The sequence below is a fragment of the Lactuca virosa genome, chromosome 8 (assembly GCF_052849685.1).
Source record: "Lactuca virosa cultivar CGN04683 chromosome 8, Lactuca_virosa_CGN04683_v6, whole genome shotgun sequence".
Classification (NCBI taxonomy): Eukaryota; Viridiplantae; Streptophyta; class Magnoliopsida; order Asterales; family Asteraceae; genus Lactuca; species Lactuca virosa.
This window is the reverse complement of record NC_136433.1, coordinates 8,301,778-8,324,806: the sequence shown is the minus strand read 5'-3', so window position 1 is coordinate 8,324,806 and position 23,029 is coordinate 8,301,778. Positions and strand designations below refer to the sequence as shown.

Genomic DNA, 23,029 nt, shown 5'->3' with positions numbered 1-23,029 from the left:
TCTCTAGTTATAGTGGTCGGTCTTGAAGTGCACTCGACACACCTTCATATGCGCGACTCATATGCACGTTGGCTCCATCTAACATTGGACACGTGTCACTCTCTCGTTCGCCCACGTTTCACGTATCTCAGCAAATTCGATCGTCAAAAGTGCGTGCCACGCATGTCGAGGGTGGCGCATGCACGTAAATGTTTTTTATGAATTCATATCACTTTCATATGTATTTCTTTTTCGACGTTCTTTATATATATATATATATATATATATATATATATATATATATATGTGTGTGTGTGTGTGTGTGTGTGTAGCTATCATCGAGTACTATAACTTTCCTTTAGGTTGTATTCGCTAATCTCAACTTCATTTTAAGCCCTTATTTTTATAATTCTAAATGATTTTGAAAAATCCTATTTCTCTCGTAAGAACTTTGTTTTTGGCCTTATTTGTCTCAGAATTATTATTTCAAGAGGTACTACGATTCTCTTTTTGTTACTTTACCCAAAGACCAACCATTCTTTCCGTAACCTTTTGTCGTTGCAACTTTTTATGCGCGACTGATTTTTATATTTTATAAAAAACATATCTAATTCATACGGAGTTGGTTTTTTTTACGAAATTTATATTTTTTGAAACATGTTGATGCACACTCTTGGGATATATTATTCTTTATACAAATTGATGCAGTTTTTTTGCGCACTTATTTTTTAAGTATTTATCTGTTTGCTCTGGTTTTTCTTACGTGTTGGAGCTCGAAATCTTGTGTTTTGGTAACTATCACTTTCTAAGTCTTTTATACTTGTTGCGTTTAGCGATTTGTGGTCAATTTCTGCGATTGCCACATTCTCCCCCGTGTATCGAATTTTGTCTTGAAATTCGGATTGTAGTGCTTAATACTTAGATGTTGTCTAGGGGAGGGTGATTCTTTAACCCGTGCTTGATTCTCTCATATTGTTTCCTCTAGGTTAGACCAACTAATTCTTTACTGGCCGCATCCCTTTTTGATGTTTAGTTTCATTGATTCTACTTCTAATTCTTCAACTTTATTGAAATACAGGAAGTAAGTGGTATCTGCTTTTGTTATTTCTTTGGATTATACCGGTCGATTTGAACTATTATAGTTTTCCTTTTTTTCATATTTTACACCAAGAGGAAACCTAAGCTTTGTTTTCATCTTGTGCCATTTTTCTTGAGAGAATTTATATGATTTGATTTTTGATTGCAAGTATTGATTCCTCATTGTTGTTCCCACTTTTGGGATTTTCATTTATGGAGAAATTACTTGTAGATATATTTAAAATGAAGATAGAAGGGTACATCGATCATCCTATCGATTCTATGAGTATTAAAACTTCAAGGATTACAAGTCCTTTTATTAAATAACGTACTTTGTACATGTATGTTTTTCATAGAATATTCTAGTCTTCTTAGAACCTTCTAGTCTAAACACATCCGACCGTTTCTGAATGCTTTGCTTCAAGTATTTCCTTACATGCCTTACCTGCCTTTAGGTAGTCTTTTTCTTGCTTTTCATCCTTATCTATTCTTATCCTAGTGTTCGCCCCTCTTCGGCATTCATGATCCTTATATACTATTCGGTTATAGTGGTGACAAAATTTCTCTCTGCATATGCCATGATGGCGATAATTGCATTGATTACACTTGGGAAGACTCCATAAGTATCCCTTGGTGGGGAGACTGATCTATCTCAGGATTTCTTGATGTCTCGTCTCTCCCACCAGGATTGAATAGACCTTCCCTTGGAATATCCTTCCTATTTCTTCTTGGAACTTTTGACTTTCTCTTTATTAGCCTATATGCTTGATGACTGTTTCCTGGTAGCCTGTTCTGTTAGGATGAAGGCTATTTGTTTGACACTTTTGTGGCTTCAATCTTCTTGCTCTCTGAGCTGATCAATGATAGACATATGATAGGTACGTCTTCAAAGCGAAGGGTATATGTTGTCAAGTGTGATTTCCTTGTAGTCATGTAACTGAGGTCTTGATTCATTCTCACTATGTTCTCTCTAGAACATAATCCTTTTATTAATAACTTTTTCAGTTCTTCCCATGAAATTACGTAGGATGCATCTACGCCTAAGGTCTTGACCTGAATATTCCACCAGATAAGAGTGACCCATAAACGTACAAGCAGTAAATTTAACCCAATGGTCTTTAGTACATTTGTGGGTTTCTAGGACGATTCCAACTATCTTATCCAGTTGGATAGGCCATTTATTCCTTAATCTCCATAGAATGATCTTGGATTGTTGCACATGAACTCCTCATAGGTGCTTGATTTCTGATTATTGTTTTCATTTCCTTCTTTCCCGTTAGCTCCGTAGATATCTAAGGCGTCGGAGATTTGTTGATCTATCAGTGCTTTGATAATAGCAAAATCTACTAGTTCCAGCCTTTGCGTTGACATGGCTTCTTCCTATAATGGTAGGTATGTGATTATTACTTTTTAATTGAATTGACATAATCTATTGAAAATATTGTGGGACCTTTTCTAATTCCCAGTGTTTTGATAACTGGAGTTATGCTACATTACTTATTGTAACGTTCTTGGTTCTCTCCTGCTTTGGAGGTAGATTGATTTTATCTGACTAATTTCCTAGCAACCTGCCTTCTTGTCGGGTTTTCTATTCTTTGAGATATTAGATGATTTTCTTATATGTCTTCTATGTTTTCTCTTAAATGAGGTTTTTAGCTATTTAGGGGAATCCTTTATTCGAGCTAAGTTGCATTATTCTTTTCGTGCCTCATGACTTTTGATATGTCGAGGTTCTATCTACAAAGTTTTGCTCTTCAAGGGGAAAAAGGAAATAGGTGAAATTAATCAAGGATGAAAAATTGCAAATTATCAAAAATAGGGTACTGCGCGTCGCGCATGAAGGATGTGACGCACACATTCTTGACATATTGATAAAACACATGTTTGTCTTCATTTGACGCCACGTGATTCAGTGTCTTCTTCTTCCTAACTGGTCCCCACTCTCGACTGGTCCCCACACGCAACGAGCACGCCACACGTTTTGGCATTTCTAACTTTGTTTCTCGATTTCTCCTAGTTCTAAGGTACACATTACTGCTACTTTTATGTTATAATGATCGACAAATTTGAGTTCTTGAGATTTTTAGGGTTTTATCAACTTTGTTTGTAATAAATGAAATCTAAATATTTACTATAATGACCGATTAGCAAACCCCTATGATTACATTTCTGTTAATCATTTTATCTAACTTCAATTTGAGGTTTTCAAATTTCTAGGGTTTCACTCAAATCTGCCATTTTGTTGTGTTTTTGGATGAACTGGAGGTGTATTACGTTTGTCTAATCCCTCATTAACAAACCCATATAGTTTTTGTGTTGAAATTTGGAAGAAATTAGTGATTTAGAGTCAACTGTTCGTCGTGTTCTTAGCGCACGCCGCACAAATGCATGTGCACGAGGCGCACCTTCAATTTTCGTGCAACACACTTCTTGAACACTTTTTTTGACTATTTGAAGTCTGTTATTTATCTTAACATTAATAGTAATAGTTTTGTCTTGTTTTTCTTAGGTTTTACGATGGCTCGAGGAGATAGATAGTGTCAATTGCCACATAACTGGCTGGCACACCCCTATCTACAGTTTCTGGATACCCTTCCGGTTGCGGACCATCTCACGGATGTATGCTCTGCTATCCAGGCATATTTGTACACCCAGTCACTTCAATGGGGGATTGTAGATAGGTTAGGTTTGACAGCTCGTCTTGATCCGTACCTTACTCGAGTACTTCGTGATGATAACGGTCTCAAGTTTTTTACTTGCCAGGGGTGGCGCCACATTTTGGGGATACGAGAGGTCATTTATCAGATGCTTTTCTAGGAGTTCTTCTCTACTGTCTAGTTCAAAGATCGATTGGTTTTTACTTTTCGTTTGGGCGGGGTATCCAGCTCTTGCAGTATCGTGGAGATGGGACGACGTTTGGGGATCTATATAGACGAAGAGATTGCCAACCCTTATTTCTTATCCTATCTTGATAGTTGCATCACTTCACCACCACAGGAGTATGCTCAGATGTATTTCTGGGCTCACGCCAGGGGTATTTATGTGGTTAGGTTAGCCAAGGAGAGTACATTCATATCTCCTACTATGAGGTTGATTCGTCGATTGGTCTTTGCTACCATTTGTCACCGCGGGGAGCGTAACAAGGTACCTGCAGGCGATTTATTCTATATGTGGTTCCTGATTCTCATTGAGGTTTGCCTCAACCTTCCTTTTGCTCTTGCTTTATATCTATCTAGTCTAGCTGTGGGTTCATTGCCGAGGAGCAAGATTTGTGGGGAGGGGGGCATATTTTTAGTTGCCTTGCTAGTTCTTATGGATTAGATACTGGTAGGATGATTTCATATCCTATCCGGGACCTTGATGATAAGGCTCTAATAAAGATATGATCGATCGTGCATAGAGATGATGGGATAACGAGGATTCCTCATCATGACATAGTAGCACCTCTTCGCCAGGTGGAGCCTGAGCCTGATCCTACATTCCATAGGCGGTAGAGGGACAATCGTCCACCACCGGATGCTCAGCAGGGCCTGAGCTTGAGATTGATTTACGCTACTTGGCTTAGCGTATACACACATTGAGTAGGGAGCATCAAATTATCCTGCGGGGTCAGCTGTGGATTATGACGTCTCTTACTAATCTGATGTATCATCATAGGATCGATCATCCACCTTTCCCACAGTCGGGCGATGGTGCTGGTACATATGGGACAAATCATGATGATGAAGAGGATGATGGTGATGAGGACAATGGTTGTGAGGAGGAGGAGGATGAGGAGAGTGATGATGATGATGATTTCAAGGGGGGTTTGAAGATGATGTATGTGTTTGTATTTTTGGATATACTAAATGGTCTTTTGTTTGTATGATACTTATTGCTACTTTTGGATATTATTATGGTTTATCTTATGTCTTTTGTATGTCTTATCTATGTTATCCTATTAATTTTTGGTTGTAGCTGTACAGTGGGCTAACCCAAAACATGGTCATAGCTAATTAATCTATGTCTAGTTGTGGCTTGACCCATGTATAATATTTTAATAAAAGTAATTGGCTTTATTCTTTCGCTTTTTTTTGTATGCTCAAGATTGGCGTTTTTAAATTCCTGTTTTGAACTTCTAGACTATCAAATAAGGATCGGCCAGATAGGAAGTGTCGAAGGGCATGGCCATTTTAGCATATATCTGTTATGAAATCCAACAACTCAAAGCGACAATTCCAGTCTAGTCACCTTTCCCGTAAATAGACTATCAGTAGTGTAATTAGTAATAATACTTTTATTTATAGGTTTGAGGACAAACCTTATCGGAGTGTATGCCCTAGTCTATAGTCATAATTTTTCCTAAGGAAATACTAGTTCACTATAACCTATGGCTCTAATACTAGTGTGTCACACCCTTGGCTGGCGGCGGAAACGTCGAGCTGCGTGAGATGAGTTAAATATCGTAACCATAAGACATAAAGCCAACAATACATAATAGATCTATACATATCTTTCCTGCTCACTTAAGATTTAACGATTATAGGCCGGAGTTAGCTGAAAACTAATTAGCCAAAGGATGAATTTCCGTTCTCAATTAACAACTACTTTGTTTAACCTTATAGTATGTTTATTGATCTTGTTATCTTTAGTTCTCATTTGATGTGATTCTGTTACATAATTATACTTTTATATATATATATATATATATATATATATATATATATATATATATATATATATATATATAAAATATGTTTATTGATCTTGTTATCTTTAGTTCTCTTTTGATGTGATTCTGTTACATAATTATACTTATAGTATGTTTATTGATCTTGTTATCTTTATTTCTCCTTTGATGTGATTCTGTTACATAATTATACTTACTTATATATATATATATATATATATATATATATATATATATATATATATATATGTGTGTGTGTGTGCATATATATATATATATATATATATATATATATATATATATTATTGTAGTTTTTGATATTCTTGATAGAATATTAGGGCAAAGTAACAACTAAATACGATGCTTATGATTAGGTTTGGCCAACATAACAACTAGGTACTATGTTACACTAGAGCATCTGACAGTATAACGACTTGCTATAATATTATCATATAGTTTTAGGCAGAGTTTCTACCAGGTATAATATCATCCTATGGTTTGTGCAGCATAACGACTAGGCATAATATTATTACTAAAATTTTGGCAGGGTAACTACCAGACAAAATATCATCTTAACGATTCATGCATTTTATAAACTATTGATATATTACAAATAATAATATTTGTGAAATCGATAATGTAGTATTATAAGATGTATCCCCCCCCCCCCCCCCGGTAAAACTTTTAAAAGTTTGTAAAAGTGGGGCCGTGAACTCACCCTTGTAGCGTGAGAGACTTCGCATCGGGAGGCTCGAGCCATTCGAGAGAAGGGAAAATCTATAGGTTGAATGGGATAGAGTAAAGAGTGATGTGAGGTGTCAAAAGAGAGAGGGTAAGGGTCTCTATTTATAGTGGCCGGTTTTGATGTGTGTGCAACGCATCTTCATATGTGCGTCGCACATACGCATGTTGGCTCCATTCGACATTGGACACGTGTCACTCTGTCGTTCACCCATGTTTCCCATATCTCAGTGAATTCGGTCGTTAGAAGTGCGTGTCGCGCATAGTGCGGGTCACGCGCGCATGAAATTTTTTTCTAGAAATTCATCAGAAATTCATATCTCTTTTGTATGAATTTCTTTTTCGGCGTTCTTTATATATATATATATATATATATATATATATATATATATATATATATATATGCGTAGTTATCGTCGAGTACTATAACTTTACTTTAGGTTGTATTGGCTAGTTTCAACTTTATTTTTAGCCCTATTTTATAATCCAAAATGATTTTGCAAAAATCATGTTTCTCTCGTTCTGTCTCTGTTTTGGCCGTCTTTGTCTTATAATTCTTATTTCGAGAAGTACTACGATTCTCTTTTTGGTGACTTTCTCAAAGGTTAACCGTTCTTTCCGTAGCTTTTTGTCGCTACAACTTTTATGCGCGACTGATTTATAAAAATCATATCTAATTTCTACGGAGTTAGATTTTTACAAAATTTATATTTTTGGAAACGTGTTGACGCGCACTCTCGGAATATATTATTCTTTATACGAATCAACGTAATTTTTTTGCGGATTTTTTTTTTAAAAGTTTTTATCTATGTGGTCTGGTTTTTCTTACGTGTTGGAGCTCAACATCTTGTGTTTTGGTAACTATCGCTTTCTAAGTCTTTTTATATTTGTTCATGTTAATGATTTGGGGTCAATTTCTACGATTGTCACACACGTCCTATTTCATACAACGGGGCTATTTCATCCCAAGTGAATGCTACAACCTAGTTACAGTCTTACAACACCCCTGTAGTTATCATGGTCTTTTCCATGTACTTTCATGCAAACATAATAACAAGATTCACGAAGACAACAAACACATACCACAGCTAGTATACTACATAGTATATTGAGAAAACTCACCTCACAAACGCAGTCACAATTACCACAACTCTCACAGACGATTAACTGGTACTACACACCACCTAATGAGACATTCAAGGTCAAAACTTAGATCACCCTCTAAAACTACTCAGTTGACCAAAACTCAACCATGTCAAAAAGTTAATGATCAATGACCACCACACCGTGGTAAGGGGTTTGCCACGTCGTGGCTATATAACAAATTCACAAACAACTTTTCCACCAATTTGTGGCAACCATGCTACCACGTCGTGGAAGCAACCCAACAAAACAGTCGCGAGACCCTCCTTCACCACGTCATGGCGAGCATCTTGTCACGTCATGGTTTATGGATGAAGACAACTTAATTGATTAAGCTCTTAATCTGATATGCCCTTTGCTTAAACTTTCCATAAGGATTTTAGAGACCCTAAAGGTTCATAAAAATCAAAACTTTATGGACATGCATGACCCATGCATGTCCTTCATTCAAACTAGGTCAAAAAGGTAAGAAATAGAGCCTAAACTCCATGCATGGCACTCAAACTTCACAAGAGTTTAGATCTGGAACATATAAGGAATTTAGGACTTCCAAGACCCATAAAGTTGCAACCTTTAAGGTAACTAGCCATTCAAACTTCATGAAAGGAATAAAAGCTCATAAAATGACATAACAGTATATCTAGTGGAGTAATGACCAAGATAGCAACTTTATACATCCAAATGATCAGAAATGTGATGAAGGTTATGGATCTAAGATGGAACCAAGCACATAAGAAACAAGAGAGACTCCTTCTCCCTTTTAACCTTCACAAAATGAGCTCACCCACTCAAAACACACACAAGAAGGCTAGGGTTTGATTTGTAGACTTGGAGGGGGGTGGATGTTGAGGATGAACGAAACCCTAGCCATCACATCCTTTAAAGATGACCTTAAGCCTGGAAAATTAGGGTTTGAGCTTGGGACGACGCCACGTCGTGGCTACTTTAATGATCACGGACAAAAATTGATTGGCACGTCATCGTGATCTTCCCCACCACCAAAACTCCACAAGATTTAAGCATCAAAATTTATTTATGGAAACCGGATATTACAATTAACATGTTCATTTGTGCGTTATTTTGTAAAGACTAAAATGTCATAAAATTGTGTTTTTCAGATTTTAAAAAGCAATCACTATGCATATAGTTATTAAAAAAGATTATGAAAATATTTTTAAAATCTGTCAAAAAATGTACGAAGTTATTATTATTATTATTATTATTATTATTATTTATTATATACTTTTAATTTCTATATTTTCATCTAGACCTTCAAACATTTTAAATTTTATAATATATATATATATATATATATATATATATATATATATATATATATATATATATATATATTAGAAATTTAGTTTACTTAAAAAAATTGTTCTTCACTATTTCTAGAAATTAATAATTTCTATTAACGGACTCCGATCTGACTCTGAACTATGCATTGTCCCCTATGTAAAAAAAATACAAACACACAAAAAATCTAACTAATCCAAAATTTCGTTTGCGATTGCACATTGTACTTTTAGACCCATATGTTATCCCAGTCGATGAATGAAGTCTCGTGAGAGATTATGTTGAACACAACCATAAAGTTCACAGAGTGCCTCATATAATGAAGTATCGTGAGAGATTACCTTGATGTAGCTTGAGATCTTGTAAAGAGTCAATGCGGTCAACTTTTACTTCATGTTGTGTCGCAGATGTAATGTAAGACTTTAAATAGTGCCCTTTTGCTTAAAAAGAGTCACCATTTTTTCATATTGTATTTTGATGGCTTCGTGTAGTGCAAAATTTTTGATTAGGTATGGTCTAACCCTATAACATTCGTAATTTGGTATGTTTCCCTTTTAGCCCCTTAATGCAAAATCCTTATCTTTTTTGTCACTAGCTAGTATGCGGGGCGTACTCTATGAGTACGCTTAACGTACTAGCTCTTATCTTTTTGGTTCTGTAGCCGAACAGTTGGATGATTAGACAGGGGAGTTCATTTCGTCTGAGATTACCCGCAGCATACTTGAGCAGACTCTTGTGATCTTTGGTACGGTCAAGGAGGGCATCCTAGAGATTTTGGATGATCGTTTGAGAGCTTTTCGGTCTGAGATGGTGGCATTTATGGGGGCTTTCATGTTGAGCTTCCGGGAGTTCCGAGCATGTGGGGCTCCGGAGTACTTCGAGGAGAAGGATCCGATCGCGAGCATACGATTGTTAGTGGATGCCGCTAAAGCCTTCCGCACTAGCAGTTGTCCCGATGGGGAAAAGGTTAGACTTGCTTCGTGTCTTCTGAAAGACAGAGCTCAAGATTGGTGGGAGGAGGTTGGACACTCCGTGGGTGATGTAGCAGTTGATTCGATGACACAGGATAAGTTTGTGACTAGATTTCAAGCTGAGTTTGCACCGGTAATCGAGGTACAACAGTTGGCGAGGGAGTTTTAGGACCTTCACCAGACTACTGAGACGGTGGCTGAGATCATCGCTATGTTCTGCGAGAGGGCATTGTTGGCTCTGCAGTATGTGGTGGATTAGGAGATGAAGAATGCGAGATACCATGAGATGTTAAGGAGTGATATTTGACAGTTCATGAGCCGATCCAGTTGAAAGACACTGGAGGATATGATTGCGAGAGCCAAAGAGAGGGAGATTGATCTAGAGATGAGAGGAAGGGGAAGCCGGATCAGGCTAAGGTTTCAGGGGGTTCGGGAAAGAGTCCCAAGGTATTTAATTCGAGATCGAGAGGCCAACAGGGCCGGAGCCGCTGTGGCAAGTGCGGAAAGACGCACGATGGGGCATACGGGGTGGGTGGTTTTGGCTGCTTCAAGTGCGGTCGGATGGGTCATATTAGTAGGGATTGCACTGCTACTACTATGACCACCATGGTATCTGATCTGATTTGCTTCCATTGCAATCAGAGGGGCCACAAGAAGGCCCATTATCCAAGTTTGGAAACAGCAGGACCAGTGGTAGCAACCACTCCAGCGACTCTACGGATTACTGATGGCCGCGAGGTCAAGGCGGATGCGCCTGTGGTGAGGAGCAGGGCTTTTCAACTGACAGCCAAGGAGGCTCGTGCAGCACCTGATGTGGTGATGGGTATGTATCTTCTCCTTATCTCTTTATTTATGTTGATTTCTCTTCTTATATCTATGTGTTTTATTTTAGGATCGTTCCTTGTGAATGGTATCTCCGCATTGGTATTGTTTGATTCGGGGGCTACCAGATATTTTGTATCGGTTGCGCTTAGCAAGAGGTTTGTTGGATCTCCGGGGGAGCTGGATTGTCCCTTAGAGGTCGAGATTGCTGATGATCGATCTGTCTGAGTATCTAGGGTTCATCAAGTTTGTGTTCTTGAGATGTTCAGCGAGCAGTACCCGATTGATTTGGTTCCCATTCCTTTGCACGGAAACAAGGTTATTATGGGGATGAACTGGTTGAGCCCCAATGGGGGCGGTAATTGATTGTGAGCATCAGTTGGTACATATTCGGACCCCAAGTGGGGGACAATTGGTGGTTCAGGGAGAGAGAGCATAGCGTGGGCCGATTCTAGGTTCAACAGCTAGGGTCAGACACTATCTTCATCAGGGTTGTTCCGGATATGTCGCCTATGTTATGGATACCCTAGATAAGGGTAAGGTGACTGTGGATGATGTGCCGATTGTACGAGAGTACCCATATGTGTTTCTGGAGGATTTACCTGGGGCACCATCGGAGAGACATGTGGAGTTTAGGATTGATTTGGTCCCGGGTGCGGTTCCGATAGCCAAAGCACAAGAGTTGTGTACACAGCTGCAGGAGCTGTTAGACAATGGGTTCATTCGACCAAGCAGTTCACCACGGGAGCATCGATCCTGTTTGTGAAGAAGAAGGATGGGTCTCATCGGATGTGTATTGACTACCGGGAGCTGAATAGGCTAACGGTGAAGAACCGTTATCTACTTCCAAGGATTGATGATTTGTTTGACCAACTTCGAGGTGCATCTTGGTTTTCCAAGATTGATCAGCATTCGGGTTATCATCAGATGAGGGTTAGAGAGGAGGATGTGCAGAAGACGGCCTTCCGTACTTGTTATGGTTATTTCGAGTTCGTGGTGATGCCCTTCGGGCTTACTAATGCTCCAGCCGCGTTCATGGACCTCATGAATCGCTTATGCAGGTCAATGCTGGATCGGTATGTGATTGTATTCATTGATGATATCCTGGTCTATTCCAAGACACCAGAGCTGCATGAGGAGCACTTGGGGGAGGTATCAGAGACTTTGAAGAGGGATAAATTTTATGCGAAGTTCTCCAAGTGCGAGTTCTGGTTGCGCGAGGTGCAGTTTCTGGGGAACCTTGTCAACCAGAACGGTATTCTGGTCGATCCGGCCAAGGTCGAAGCCGTGATGAGATGGGAGGTTCCGAGGTCTCCGTCTGAGATTCAAAGTTTCCTAGGTTTGGCAGGTTACTATCGGAGGTTCATTCGGGATTTCTCCAACATAGCGGTTCCTCTGACTCGGTTGACAAAGAAGACGGTCACTTTTCACTGGGGGGCTGAGCAATAGGCAACTTCTGAGACCTTGAGACAGAGATTGTGTGAGGCGCCGATTTTGACCATGTAGGAGGGTGTCGAGGATTTCGTGGTTTATTGTGATGCGTCAATCACGAGTTTGGGTGTAGTTCTGATGCATATGGGTCGCGTGATTGCTTACGCTTCGAGGCAACTGAAGCCTCATAAAGCGAATTATCTGACGCATGATTTTAGAGCTAGGGGCAGTTGGTTTCCCCTTCAATATTTGGCGATATTACCTCTAGGGGGTCCGCTGTACTATTTACACGGATCACAAGAGCCTCAGGTATCTGATGGGTCAGTTGAATCTGAACATGAGGCAGCGCCGGTGGTTGAAAGTGGTGAAGGATTATGATTGTGAGATCCTTTACCATCCGGGGAAGGCCAATGTGGTGGCCGATGCTCTCAGCCGCAAGGCGGTCGCAGCTCCGATCATGGATATTTGTATGAGGATGACTGTGATTACTCCACATTTGGAGCAGATTCGAGGGGCTCAGGTTGAGGCTATGAAGGAAGAGCACCAGAAGAGTGAGCGCATAGTGGGTCAGGTGGCTTCCTTTGATTATGATAGCCAAGGGTTATTGACTCTCCATCAGAGAGTGTGGGTTCCGTATTGGGATGTTGGACGTCAGGTTCTGATGGAGGAGGCGCACAAGTCGATATTCTCCATTCATCTCTGGGCGACGAAGATGTATAGAGATCTTCGTCCTAATTATTGGTGGCCCTGTATGAAGCGATATGTAGCTTGGTACATGGAGTGGTGCTTGACTTGCAGGAAAGTCAAGGTCGAACATCAGAGGCCTCACAACAAGATGCAGCCATTAGACATCCCCGTTTGGAAATAGGAGGATATTACCATGGATTTTATTACGAAGTTTCCTCGGACTGCGCGCAGAGTGGATTTGATTTGGGTCATCATGGATCGATTGACCAAGAAGTTCGCCGAGATATAGATCAGGGTGGTCGTGGCACGACATGGGGTGCCAGTTTTTGTGGTTCAAACAGGGAAATCCGGTTTACTTCCAAATTTTGGAAGAGGTTCCACGACGAGTTGGGTACGTCTACATTTCAGCACGGATTTTTACGTGCAAACTGACGGTCAAAGTGATCGGACTATCCAGACGTTGGAGGATATGCTTCAGGCGTGTGTTTTGGATTTTGGTGGAAGTTGGGATACGTATCTCCCTTTGGCGGAGTTTACGTATAACAACAGTTACCACGCCAGAATTGATCGACCTCCTTTTGAGATGCTCTATGGGAGGAAATGCAGGACCCCGATATGTTGGGGTGAGGTCGTTCAGCGAGTCTTGGGGAGTACCGAGGTGGTACTCAAGACTACTGAGTTGATTCAGCAGGTTCAGAGTAGACTCCAGACAACTCAGAGAAGGCAGAAGAGCTATGCTGACAAGCGCCGATCAAATCTAGGGTTCTAGGTTGGGGATATGATTCTCCTGAAGGTGTCACCTTGGAAAGGTGTCATCAGATTTAGGAAGAGAGGAATTTAGGCCCCAGGTACATCGGTCCTTTCAGGGTTTTGGCTCGGGTGGGCCGGGTTGCTTATCGCTTGGATCTTCTCGAGGAGCTTAGTTAGATCCATAGCACGTTCCACATCTTTCAATTGTGGAAATGTTTAGTCGATGATTCCGCGGTGGTTCTATTGTAGTATATTCAGGCAGATGATCGCTTGAACTATATGGAGAGATCGGTGGAGATTCTTGACAGGAACACGAAAACCTTGAGGAACAAGGTTATTGAGCTGGTGAAAGTTCAATGGCAACATCGCAAGGGTTCGGATTGGACGTGGGAGCTGAAGGACAAGATGAGGGAGCACTACCCAGAGTTGTTTGGGGCAGCGGACTTCGAGGACAAAGACTGATTCAATTGGGAGGGGGGATTGTAACATTCATAATTTGGTATGTTTCCCTTTTAGCCCCTTAATACAAAATCCTTATCTTTTTCGTCCCTAGCTAGTACGCGGGGCGTAGTCTATGAGTACGCTTAGCGTACTAGCTCTTTTCTGGACGCGGGATTGACCCACGTATGCAGGGCGTACGTGGAGTACGCATGGCGGCAGGGGCAAACCCTAATTTTTAGGGTTTGCACCTTATTTAAGCAACTTATACCACCTTTGGACATTCTATTGATCAGCCTCCATCACCGTATACCCTAAGAACGAAACCCTAAGGGCCTTTTGTGAGTTTTGAGCTTGAATGTGAGATTTGGTGATGTTTTAGTGAAAGAAGAAGAATAAGAACACTTGGAGGTTGCTTGGGAGTAGCTTGAGCTTGTAGATCTAGATTCATATTCATCTTAGCAAGTCATTTGAGGTAAAAATCTCCCATCTTGATGATTCTGTGTGCTAGATCCAACTTAGGGTGTTATTTATGCATTTTGGGTCTTTTGAGCTAAAGATGAGTTTATGGTCTCCTCCATAAGCCATAAATGTTAGATCTTAGCTCCATTAAGGTACCTTGTCCATAAAAATGCAAACTTTATGTAAGATATTGGTCCATGCAAGTGCTAAGATTCTTATCAAGCTTCTTTTTGAGTGTTGGGTCTCATTAAGACATGGATGAGAGTAAAGTTGACAAGTTTACTTGTTAAGTCACCATTTAGGATCATATCTGGAAGTTTGGCTTATTGGCTTAAACGATTAAGTGCTTAATAAGCTGGGTTGGTAATCTGGGGAGTACGCGGGGCGTACCTAGCTGGTACGTTGTGTGTATTGGCCCCAGAAGGAGTATGTTAAGCGTACGAGCTGAGTACACAACGCGTACTCAGCAGATTGACTTTCGGTTTGACTATCACAGGTTTGAGCCATATGTTGGGATTTTTAGGGTTTGGGCCTTGTTGGGCCATTGGACTTCTGACTTTTTGCCATGGATAGACTATGGACTTTCATGGGATTAGGTCCATAATGATTTTTGGGCCCAATTTGGAATTTAGGCCTTATTGGGCCTTGGGATGCCATTTAGGAATCTGGGCCTTTCGAGCAAATGGGTTGGGCCTTGGTTTTGGGCCAAGTAAGAAAAAGGGTAAAATGGTCTTTTACCCTGGATATTGGACAAGTAGCTTAGATTATTGATTATGGGTTGAGATCCAATTATTAATTGGATATTAATATAGGATGTTAGCGCAGAGAATTTCTGGACCAGCAGACCGAGATTTATTTGTGAGATTCAACAACTAGAGGTGAGTTTCCTTACTGTGTTTAGCGGGTCGAAGGCATCAATGTCATCCCATGGTTTATTATGATTAGGATGCTAATTGTCTACGTGACTCTTGCATATGTTATGTGTTTATATGTATACCGGGCTGGGCCAGATGACTATCATGTATGCTTTTTATCTTTGTGATTATTGCATGTGTTTATATTATTATATGTTTATTTGTTTATATTTATACTGGGCGAGACCCGATGCCAGGCGGGGCCTGATGACTGACAGATCTGTTCCGAGCAGGGGTCGATGTCGGGCGGGGTCCGATGGCTGGTAAAGCCTATTATATGTTTGATATGTATGATATGTGGTATTTTGGGGAACTCACTAAGATTTGTGCTTACGACTTTCATTTTATGTTTCAGGTACTTCTGGTTACAAGGGTAAGAGCTCGGGATGACTGCATTGCACACACCATATTGTTCCGTGTTTTCTACGACTCTGATGTACTTGGATATTATTTGACACACTCTGATTTTCACTATGGTTTTATGATATTGATTGGGTTGATGGTTTATTTAATATAAAAATCAAAATTTTTGGTCTTAATTTTTTGGGACGTTTCAAACCCTTTTATTTTATTTTACTTGCAAAAAAAAAAATAATCACGAGTTAGTGCCATACCGTCTGCCCCTTTTGAAGGTATTGATTTTAAACTCTGGATCATGGAATGCTTTCATCTTAGACTTTTAGGTAACTATACAATTATACATTACATTTTGAATAATTCGTTTAAGTGAAATTTATGTCCATCCAAGTTCACTTAGGTACCGTTTGGCAGAGGAATTGGGTGGAACAGAACTGGACTGAACAGGACTGGACTGGACATGACAAATAATTTGTATAGCGTTTGGTAAGACTGGACAGAACTGAATAAGTTTTCTGAAACTGTTTGGTAACAATAGAACTGGACAGGACAAGATGCAAAAATGACCATACTACCCTTATGCAAAAAATATTTATAATAACTTTATTTAACATACATAACTTCAAAATAAACATTTTTAGTAAAAAAATTATTTAAAATTCTCATTAAAACAAGCTCTAATACCAAATAATCAAATTTGCTTCAAAATTAACAAACTTCTAAACCAAAATGGTTTCCGAAATCCTTATTTTTATATAAAAAATAAAAAACTTCAATTGTCATCTTCCAATATAGTCTTCGCAAAAAGTGGTTTGGTAGTTGCGTCCAAGCTATTCCACATCGGTAACAATTCAGGCTTTTTGTAAACTTCAAACAAACTCGCATGATTTCTGAAGAAGACAACTCCATGGTCTTCAACTCTTCATGTATAGTTTTTAACTCTGTGAGGTCATTTGTTGAAGACGTAATAGCCCTAGTCATTTTCTGGATTTCCTCGGATACGGTAGCTAACCCCATTTAAATTACATGTGTTACTTCTTCTGATGCCGCTTTTCTTTTTCTATTTTGCGCCGAGTCTTTGGGATTTGGATTGGAGGAAGTTGCAGTGTTTTGAGGATTAGAATTAGACGATGGAAAATTTTCTCCTTATTCGTTATCAACATTTTGATTTTCTGTCACATCAGCCGCCGATTCAGCCATATCGCCTGTAGCTCGATCTTTACCAAAAACATTTTCTAGTTGCTCGTATGCAGGGAATGGTTTGTTCGCGACATAGTTTTTGTTTGGATGTTTCTAGTAAAACAAACAAAGTTACATGTAAAACCATATATTTAATACTTAGTTATGCATACAAATATATATATATATATATATATATATATATATATATATATATATATATATATATATATAATCACTAACCTTTAGGCATTTCTCTAATATCTCAGTAGAATCAACTACTACACATTTACGAGCATCATCCCAACCAAACCCACTTGTATTTTGCATATCATATGCAACCGAAATTTACCCTTTAAACGTTTGATTTTGTTTTGTACGTGCTTTGCTGTTACATTAATACCAACGACTTTTTCCCGCAACTTTAGAACGACTTGATCATAGGTTCCAAGCCTAAAGCTTACATTATCACCTCTACCACCGATAACAACATTGTCTTGAAGGATGGTAATCAATGCATCCTCTTCTTCTTGAGTCCATTGACGTCTGTCTGTCATGATTTGTTATCTGCTTTTGTCATATTATACATAACAAAGGTAAATATATAAAAAATGGAAAATATAAAAACAAATCATCCACTAAGAAAGTTAAAATTAATAAAAACATACACAAAAATCAAAGTTGTTCACATCAATAACAATTACAAATAACAAGCTTAAAAATAAAAGTTCTAAAATTAAAAAAACAATCTACTAAGACCTAGTTGACATCCAAGACTCAAACATTTCTTGTGCTAAATCATCTCTCCATTGAGTCCATTCATTACTTGATTCAACAACATCCACAATTTGAAAATGATTTGGTTGTTCTTCCCCGATAGGCATATCTTCAAAAATGCTAGACGTGTTTTCCTCCGGATCAAGAGCCATGTGTGTCCTAATAAAATTATGCAACAAAGCACATGCCATGACTATTCTCCCTTGAATTCTTATCGGATAAAATGAAGGACTTCTTAATATAGCCCAACGACTCTTTAGTAGACCAAAACACCTCTCAATAACATTCCTTGCTTGAGAGTGTTTCATGTTAAAGTATTCCTCCTTATTTGTAGGTGCACGTGTACTACCTTCCCATTCCCGTAAATGGTACCTAATACCTCTATATGGTGCCAAAAAACCTTCACCATTGATATATCCTCCATCAGCCAAATAATAGTTACCTATAATAAATAAAATAATCTATATGAATATGTAATTATGTTTACTTCAAATATTTAGTAATTATTGTTTTAGCTTACCAATTGGAATCTTCAAACCATTATGTCTAGTAATTGCATCCTGCAAAACCCTTGAATCAGTAGTCGAACCTTCCCAACCAGCTAAGACGTAGACAAAACTCATGTCACGATTGCAGACACCTAACATTTTCATTGCTATATTACCCTTTCTTGTTCGGTACCTTGGTTTATCTGAGTTAAGGACATTAACTTCAATATATGTTCCATCAATACCCTATAAATAAAATACTAACTCGTTCTTAGTTCAAACCTTATATTAATTTGTAATATATCATAATAATATTATAATGATTACCTGGAACCATTTCCATCGGTTGTCTGTACAATCATTTGCAACAGGCATTGGGTTAACAAACAATATGTCTTGCAAATGTATCAAAGCACCTAAAACTCGATGAACATAACGACTTACTGTTTCCCCTGACTGATAGAATCTAACTTGAATACATATGTTTTTTTTGTGGTGTGCTAATATGTTTAAGAATATAGCAACTTGCTCCACGATGGTCACTAAACCATCCTTTAATAATCCACCACGAGTTTGTAGTAATTCACATAAACGTGCAAATGCATTTCTGTCCATACGTAACTCATTTATATAATTTTCATCACTTTCATGTGTGATACGTTGTATTTCTATTGACCTTTTCGAAATTGTGTCTAACCTACTTTCTAATGTACTTTCACTTAGATCTCTCCTTTGAGCTTCTTTTTCCTCACATTCAATTAACCAAAGTCTAATTGTAGCTAGGCACATCAACAAGTGAATATAACTCTCAAATAATTTCACAAATAGGAGCAAATGATTACGATCCATATCTACAAAGTTTATAAAAAAACAAGTAAAAAAACAGCATATGCTTGACTATAATGACAAGCATACACATAAGGGGGTTGGTACAATCAATTAACAGGTATTAAAAACTTTGTGACAACTACAAACACACAACTACAAGCACTCATGGGCATTTTCGTCCATAATCAAGTATCTAAAACATGCATCTGACATAAACAATATAAACTCGATATGAACAAACTTATAGAACAAAATGTTTCTAAATTCAATAACTATTAATAAAAAACAAAGAATTTCAAAATTATTGGGTAAATATGTACACCGGGAGGCAACAAAACTATATTAGGCTTACAGGCTATCAAGATGTATTAGGCTGAGCATTGACTGTGGCAAATCTACACGGGTATACCGGTCATTTATCAGAAATGAGTTGAGGATGAAAAAAATGATGCCTACAACTGTGTTCATGCAGGGGTATAATGATCAATGTAAATTCAAGGGGTATAATTGTCAATGTAAGGTAATTTTTATTTTAAATCTTTGAAGAACGATGATGGAAATGATATTATGGCACTAGATTTTTTTATTCATTAATCATTTTGTAGTTTGGAGATTAAAAACTATTTCTATGGGTTCAAGCTGTAACACCCCATTTAATTATTAGATAAATAAATAAATTAGTGAACGAATAGTAGCCCTAAGATAAATAATGATATATCAAATGATGGTCTCGAAGGGCTAATTGTCATAATTTTATAAGTTGGGGGTTAAAAGTGTGAATTCCAGACTCAGTTTGTAAATATTTATGAAGACAGGGGCTCCGTGGTAATTATTTGGATTTAATTTGAAAGGAAAAGAGGTGGAAGGGCTGAATATGTCATAATTAAGATATTGGGGACTAAAGGGGTAACATAGGGAGTTGAATTGTAAAGATTTTAGAAGATGGGGGTTGTTTGGTAAAATATGGGACTTAATCTGAAAGGGATTTTCGAGGTCAGGGTTTAAATGGTAATTATGGGGGTTTATTTTGAAATAATTTCATGAGGGAGGGGCCGATACTGCCGTTATGGATGGATGTTTCAAAGGTGCCGGGTATTTAATCTAACCCTTAACCCTAAGCTCAGTGGTAGAGCGGTAGGCTGGTAACTGACTAGTCGGGCGTAGGTTCGAATCCTACTTGAAAAGCTTCCCTGGACTTTTTTGACTCTCTGCTTACTCCAGCCGTAAGTAAACTCGTACTAAGGCTTTACTTTTCATTGCGTTGGGAGTTACACATTTCATGTCATAGCCTGCTAGAGGTGACTTGTCCCCCTTGATGTTGTGGCATTGGATTAGTCTAGATCCCCAGTAGCTTCAGTGACATTGGCGGCTTTAAGGTATGCCTTAACTTCGTTCCAATTGATAAGATTTTCATCTAGATGACATAAGTTCAGTCATTCAGAATTGGCAAGCACCCGGAAGCACTAGACCAATAAGCTAGATCTCCCTACGGGGCATTGCACGTTCAATTCTTTCGAAGTTATTGGATCCTTTTCCGCGTTCGAGAAGGACTCTGTCTCATCTTTTTTTATTAACTATATTCATGCTTCATGAAAAAAAAATGAAGCAATCCGCTTCGCACCTTTATCCCTTTCTTTTTTGGGGGAAAATGCATCCATTTCAGTAGGCAGGAAGGGCACGGAAGCTACCGTTTCTAATTCTTTCTTTTTTTATTTTTTTTCTTTGAAAGGCAAAGCCTTAAATTAATAGGATCTAAAATGAAAGTAATTGGAGGGGGATTTAAGCCAGACCTCTAAAGAAAAGGCCCATAGGCTACATAATCATCAGATCAGGCATAATCAACAGGAGAGAGCCAAGCAAGGTTGACGAGAGCAGCGGATTATTTCACAATTACCCATACTCAAAGTGGAGTTCAATCGTCGAAAGTGAGATCTCTTTTAGGCCGGTCTTCTTTTCTCCGCCTTGTCGTCTTGGGTTGGGAAGGATACGACAGGCTCAATTCAAGAACACTCAATTTCAAGCTCAATTGTCGGGGAGGCCTCCGTTGATTGTGTACGAACAAAATACCATATCCCTCTAATAGTAGCAGACTGCGAAGTAGTCAAGGAGATAACTCTCGAGGAGAGTGATTGGGCCCAAACAAAGAAGGGAGGATCTGGAAGAGCACGAAAGCTACCGTTTCTAGAATGCGAGCAAGCTAGCTTGCTGACTCTCCTAGTGGTTTGGCGGCAAGGTGATGGAACAGCCGTACCTTCCCTCTTTCTTCATGTCCAGTAGCCGCTGCTACCTTTGGAACACCTCCAGCCGTCGCTGCTTCACTGAGGAACTCCGCCATCACAGCTCCGCCACCGGAAACATCGTGTTCGACCGGTTTGGCCGCCAAGACCGACAACTGAGTGCGTATTGTTGCTGCGAGAGTCGGGAGCGATCGGAAAACCGCTGGTAAGCCCATCTGCCACCTTCCCCTCTCCTATCCTTTGCTATTTCCGGTGAGCCGGCGTCGCATATATCGATTGCTGTCGGCGGCGGCCTTGTGGTCGTCGCCGCCGTTTGTCGCCACCTCTGTGGCATTCCGGCGATGTTCTGCCACCGTATAGGTGGCTGATTGTGCGTGTGTTCGCCTTTATGGGCTGATTGCGGAGCTAACAGTGGAATGTGTGTGTTATTTTGGGCAGGGAAGCAAGGTAAACCGCCGCCACCACCACGTGAGGTGGTGGTTGTCATCACAACTGCCGATGCTATCGCCTCGAGATGTCCGATGGGGTGTGTTTTTCATGTCCAGCACATGTTGTGTGTGTTGTAGGTGGTTCGTTTGGTCGGAAAAACCGAGAACAGCCACCACCACCACCGTGAGGTGGTGGCTGCCGCCACGTGCCACCGCCGACCACCACAAGGGTGGTTGCGTGCGTGTGTTTATTTTAGTGTAGTGTGTGTGATTATTTTGGGAGTTCATTGTAAAATTGTAATAGAAAATGGAATAATGAAATAAAGGAACCCTAACCACCACCGTGAGGTGGTGGCTGCCGCCACCGGCCGCCGTGTCGGGTGGCGGTGTGCTTGCATGATTGTGTTTGCTTCGTTTGGATGCTGAAACCCTAATGGGCTTAAGGATTTGGCTTTGGGACTATTGGGCTAAGATGGGTTGGAAACCCTAATTAGGGTTTGGAAAACCCTAATGTCATGAAACCCTAATTTGAGACTTATCGGGACCGCATCGAGATTAGTTAATGAATTTAAAATATTAATTAATAATCATTGGTAAATGAACTTAAGGCAATAATGGACTTAATGGATTAAGTCCTTAATGGGTTAAGTAGGAACACTTAACCCTAATCGATATTTTATGTGAGAAACCCTAAATTGGATTTGGGTTCTTATTGGGCCAATTGGGAACATGTTATGGACTAAAGAAATCATTAGGCCTTAGGATAGGACCCATTAGAGAGGCTTGGGCCTAATTTGGAAAGTTGGGCCATAAGTGGGCCATAATTAGGCCTTGAGGACTGGAATAAGTGGTTGGGCCTTAAGATAAGCCTATATAGAGGTTTGGGCCCAATTTGGAAAATTGGGCCATGTGTTGGGCTTTGGTCCATGGTTTGGCTTTTGGGCTTTTAATTGGGCCTTGAATTGAATAAAGCTGAGTTAGGGTAAAGTAGTCTTTTACCCCAAGTATAGAGTTGTGGTTATGTGTTGGAACCCAATTATTAATTGGGTATTGTTTGATGTTGACAGTTCGAGAATCTGTCAACCAGCAAGGGGAGTTTTATCTGCGGGGCTTCAGCAGTGCCAGGTGAGTCTTCTCACCATACCAATGGGTCTAAGGCACCAAGGCCGACCCATTTTATGATAGTTGGTATACTTGCTATGTAGAGGTGTGTGATATGTATGTATGCGTGATATGCGGTAGAGATAGCCTTTGTGGCTAATGGTAGAGACAACCTTTATGGATGATGCTAGAGATAGCCTTGTGGCTAATGGTAGAGACAGCCTTTATGGATGATGGTAGAGATAGCCTTG

The 23,029-nt window shown here is 39.4% G+C and overlaps 1 protein-coding gene and 1 long non-coding RNA gene across 2 annotated transcripts; one reads left to right on the top strand and one right to left on the bottom strand.

The window, feature by feature from the left end:
• The first annotated feature begins 3,091 nt into the window (after positions 1–3,091).
• On the top strand, positions 3,092–4,969 carry LOC145132654 (uncharacterized). Its single transcript, XR_013718173.1, has 2 exons — positions 3,092–3,737; positions 3,820–4,969. It is a non-coding gene; the product is annotated as an uncharacterized LOC145132654 (long non-coding RNA).
• Positions 4,970–16,886: 11,917 nt separating this feature from the next.
• Positions 16,887–18,799, bottom strand: LOC145130072 (protein ANTAGONIST OF LIKE HETEROCHROMATIN PROTEIN 1-like). The gene is made up of 5 exons (XM_079064931.1): positions 18,512–18,799; positions 18,217–18,430; positions 17,746–18,138; positions 17,384–17,469; positions 16,887–17,033 (listed from the first exon to the last, which is right to left on the bottom strand). Exons 1-5 carry the CDS (start codon positions 18,797–18,799, stop codon positions 16,887–16,889), a joined length of 1,128 nt encoding a protein of 375 aa, XP_078921057.1.
• Positions 18,800–23,029: the final 4,230 nt, after the last annotated feature.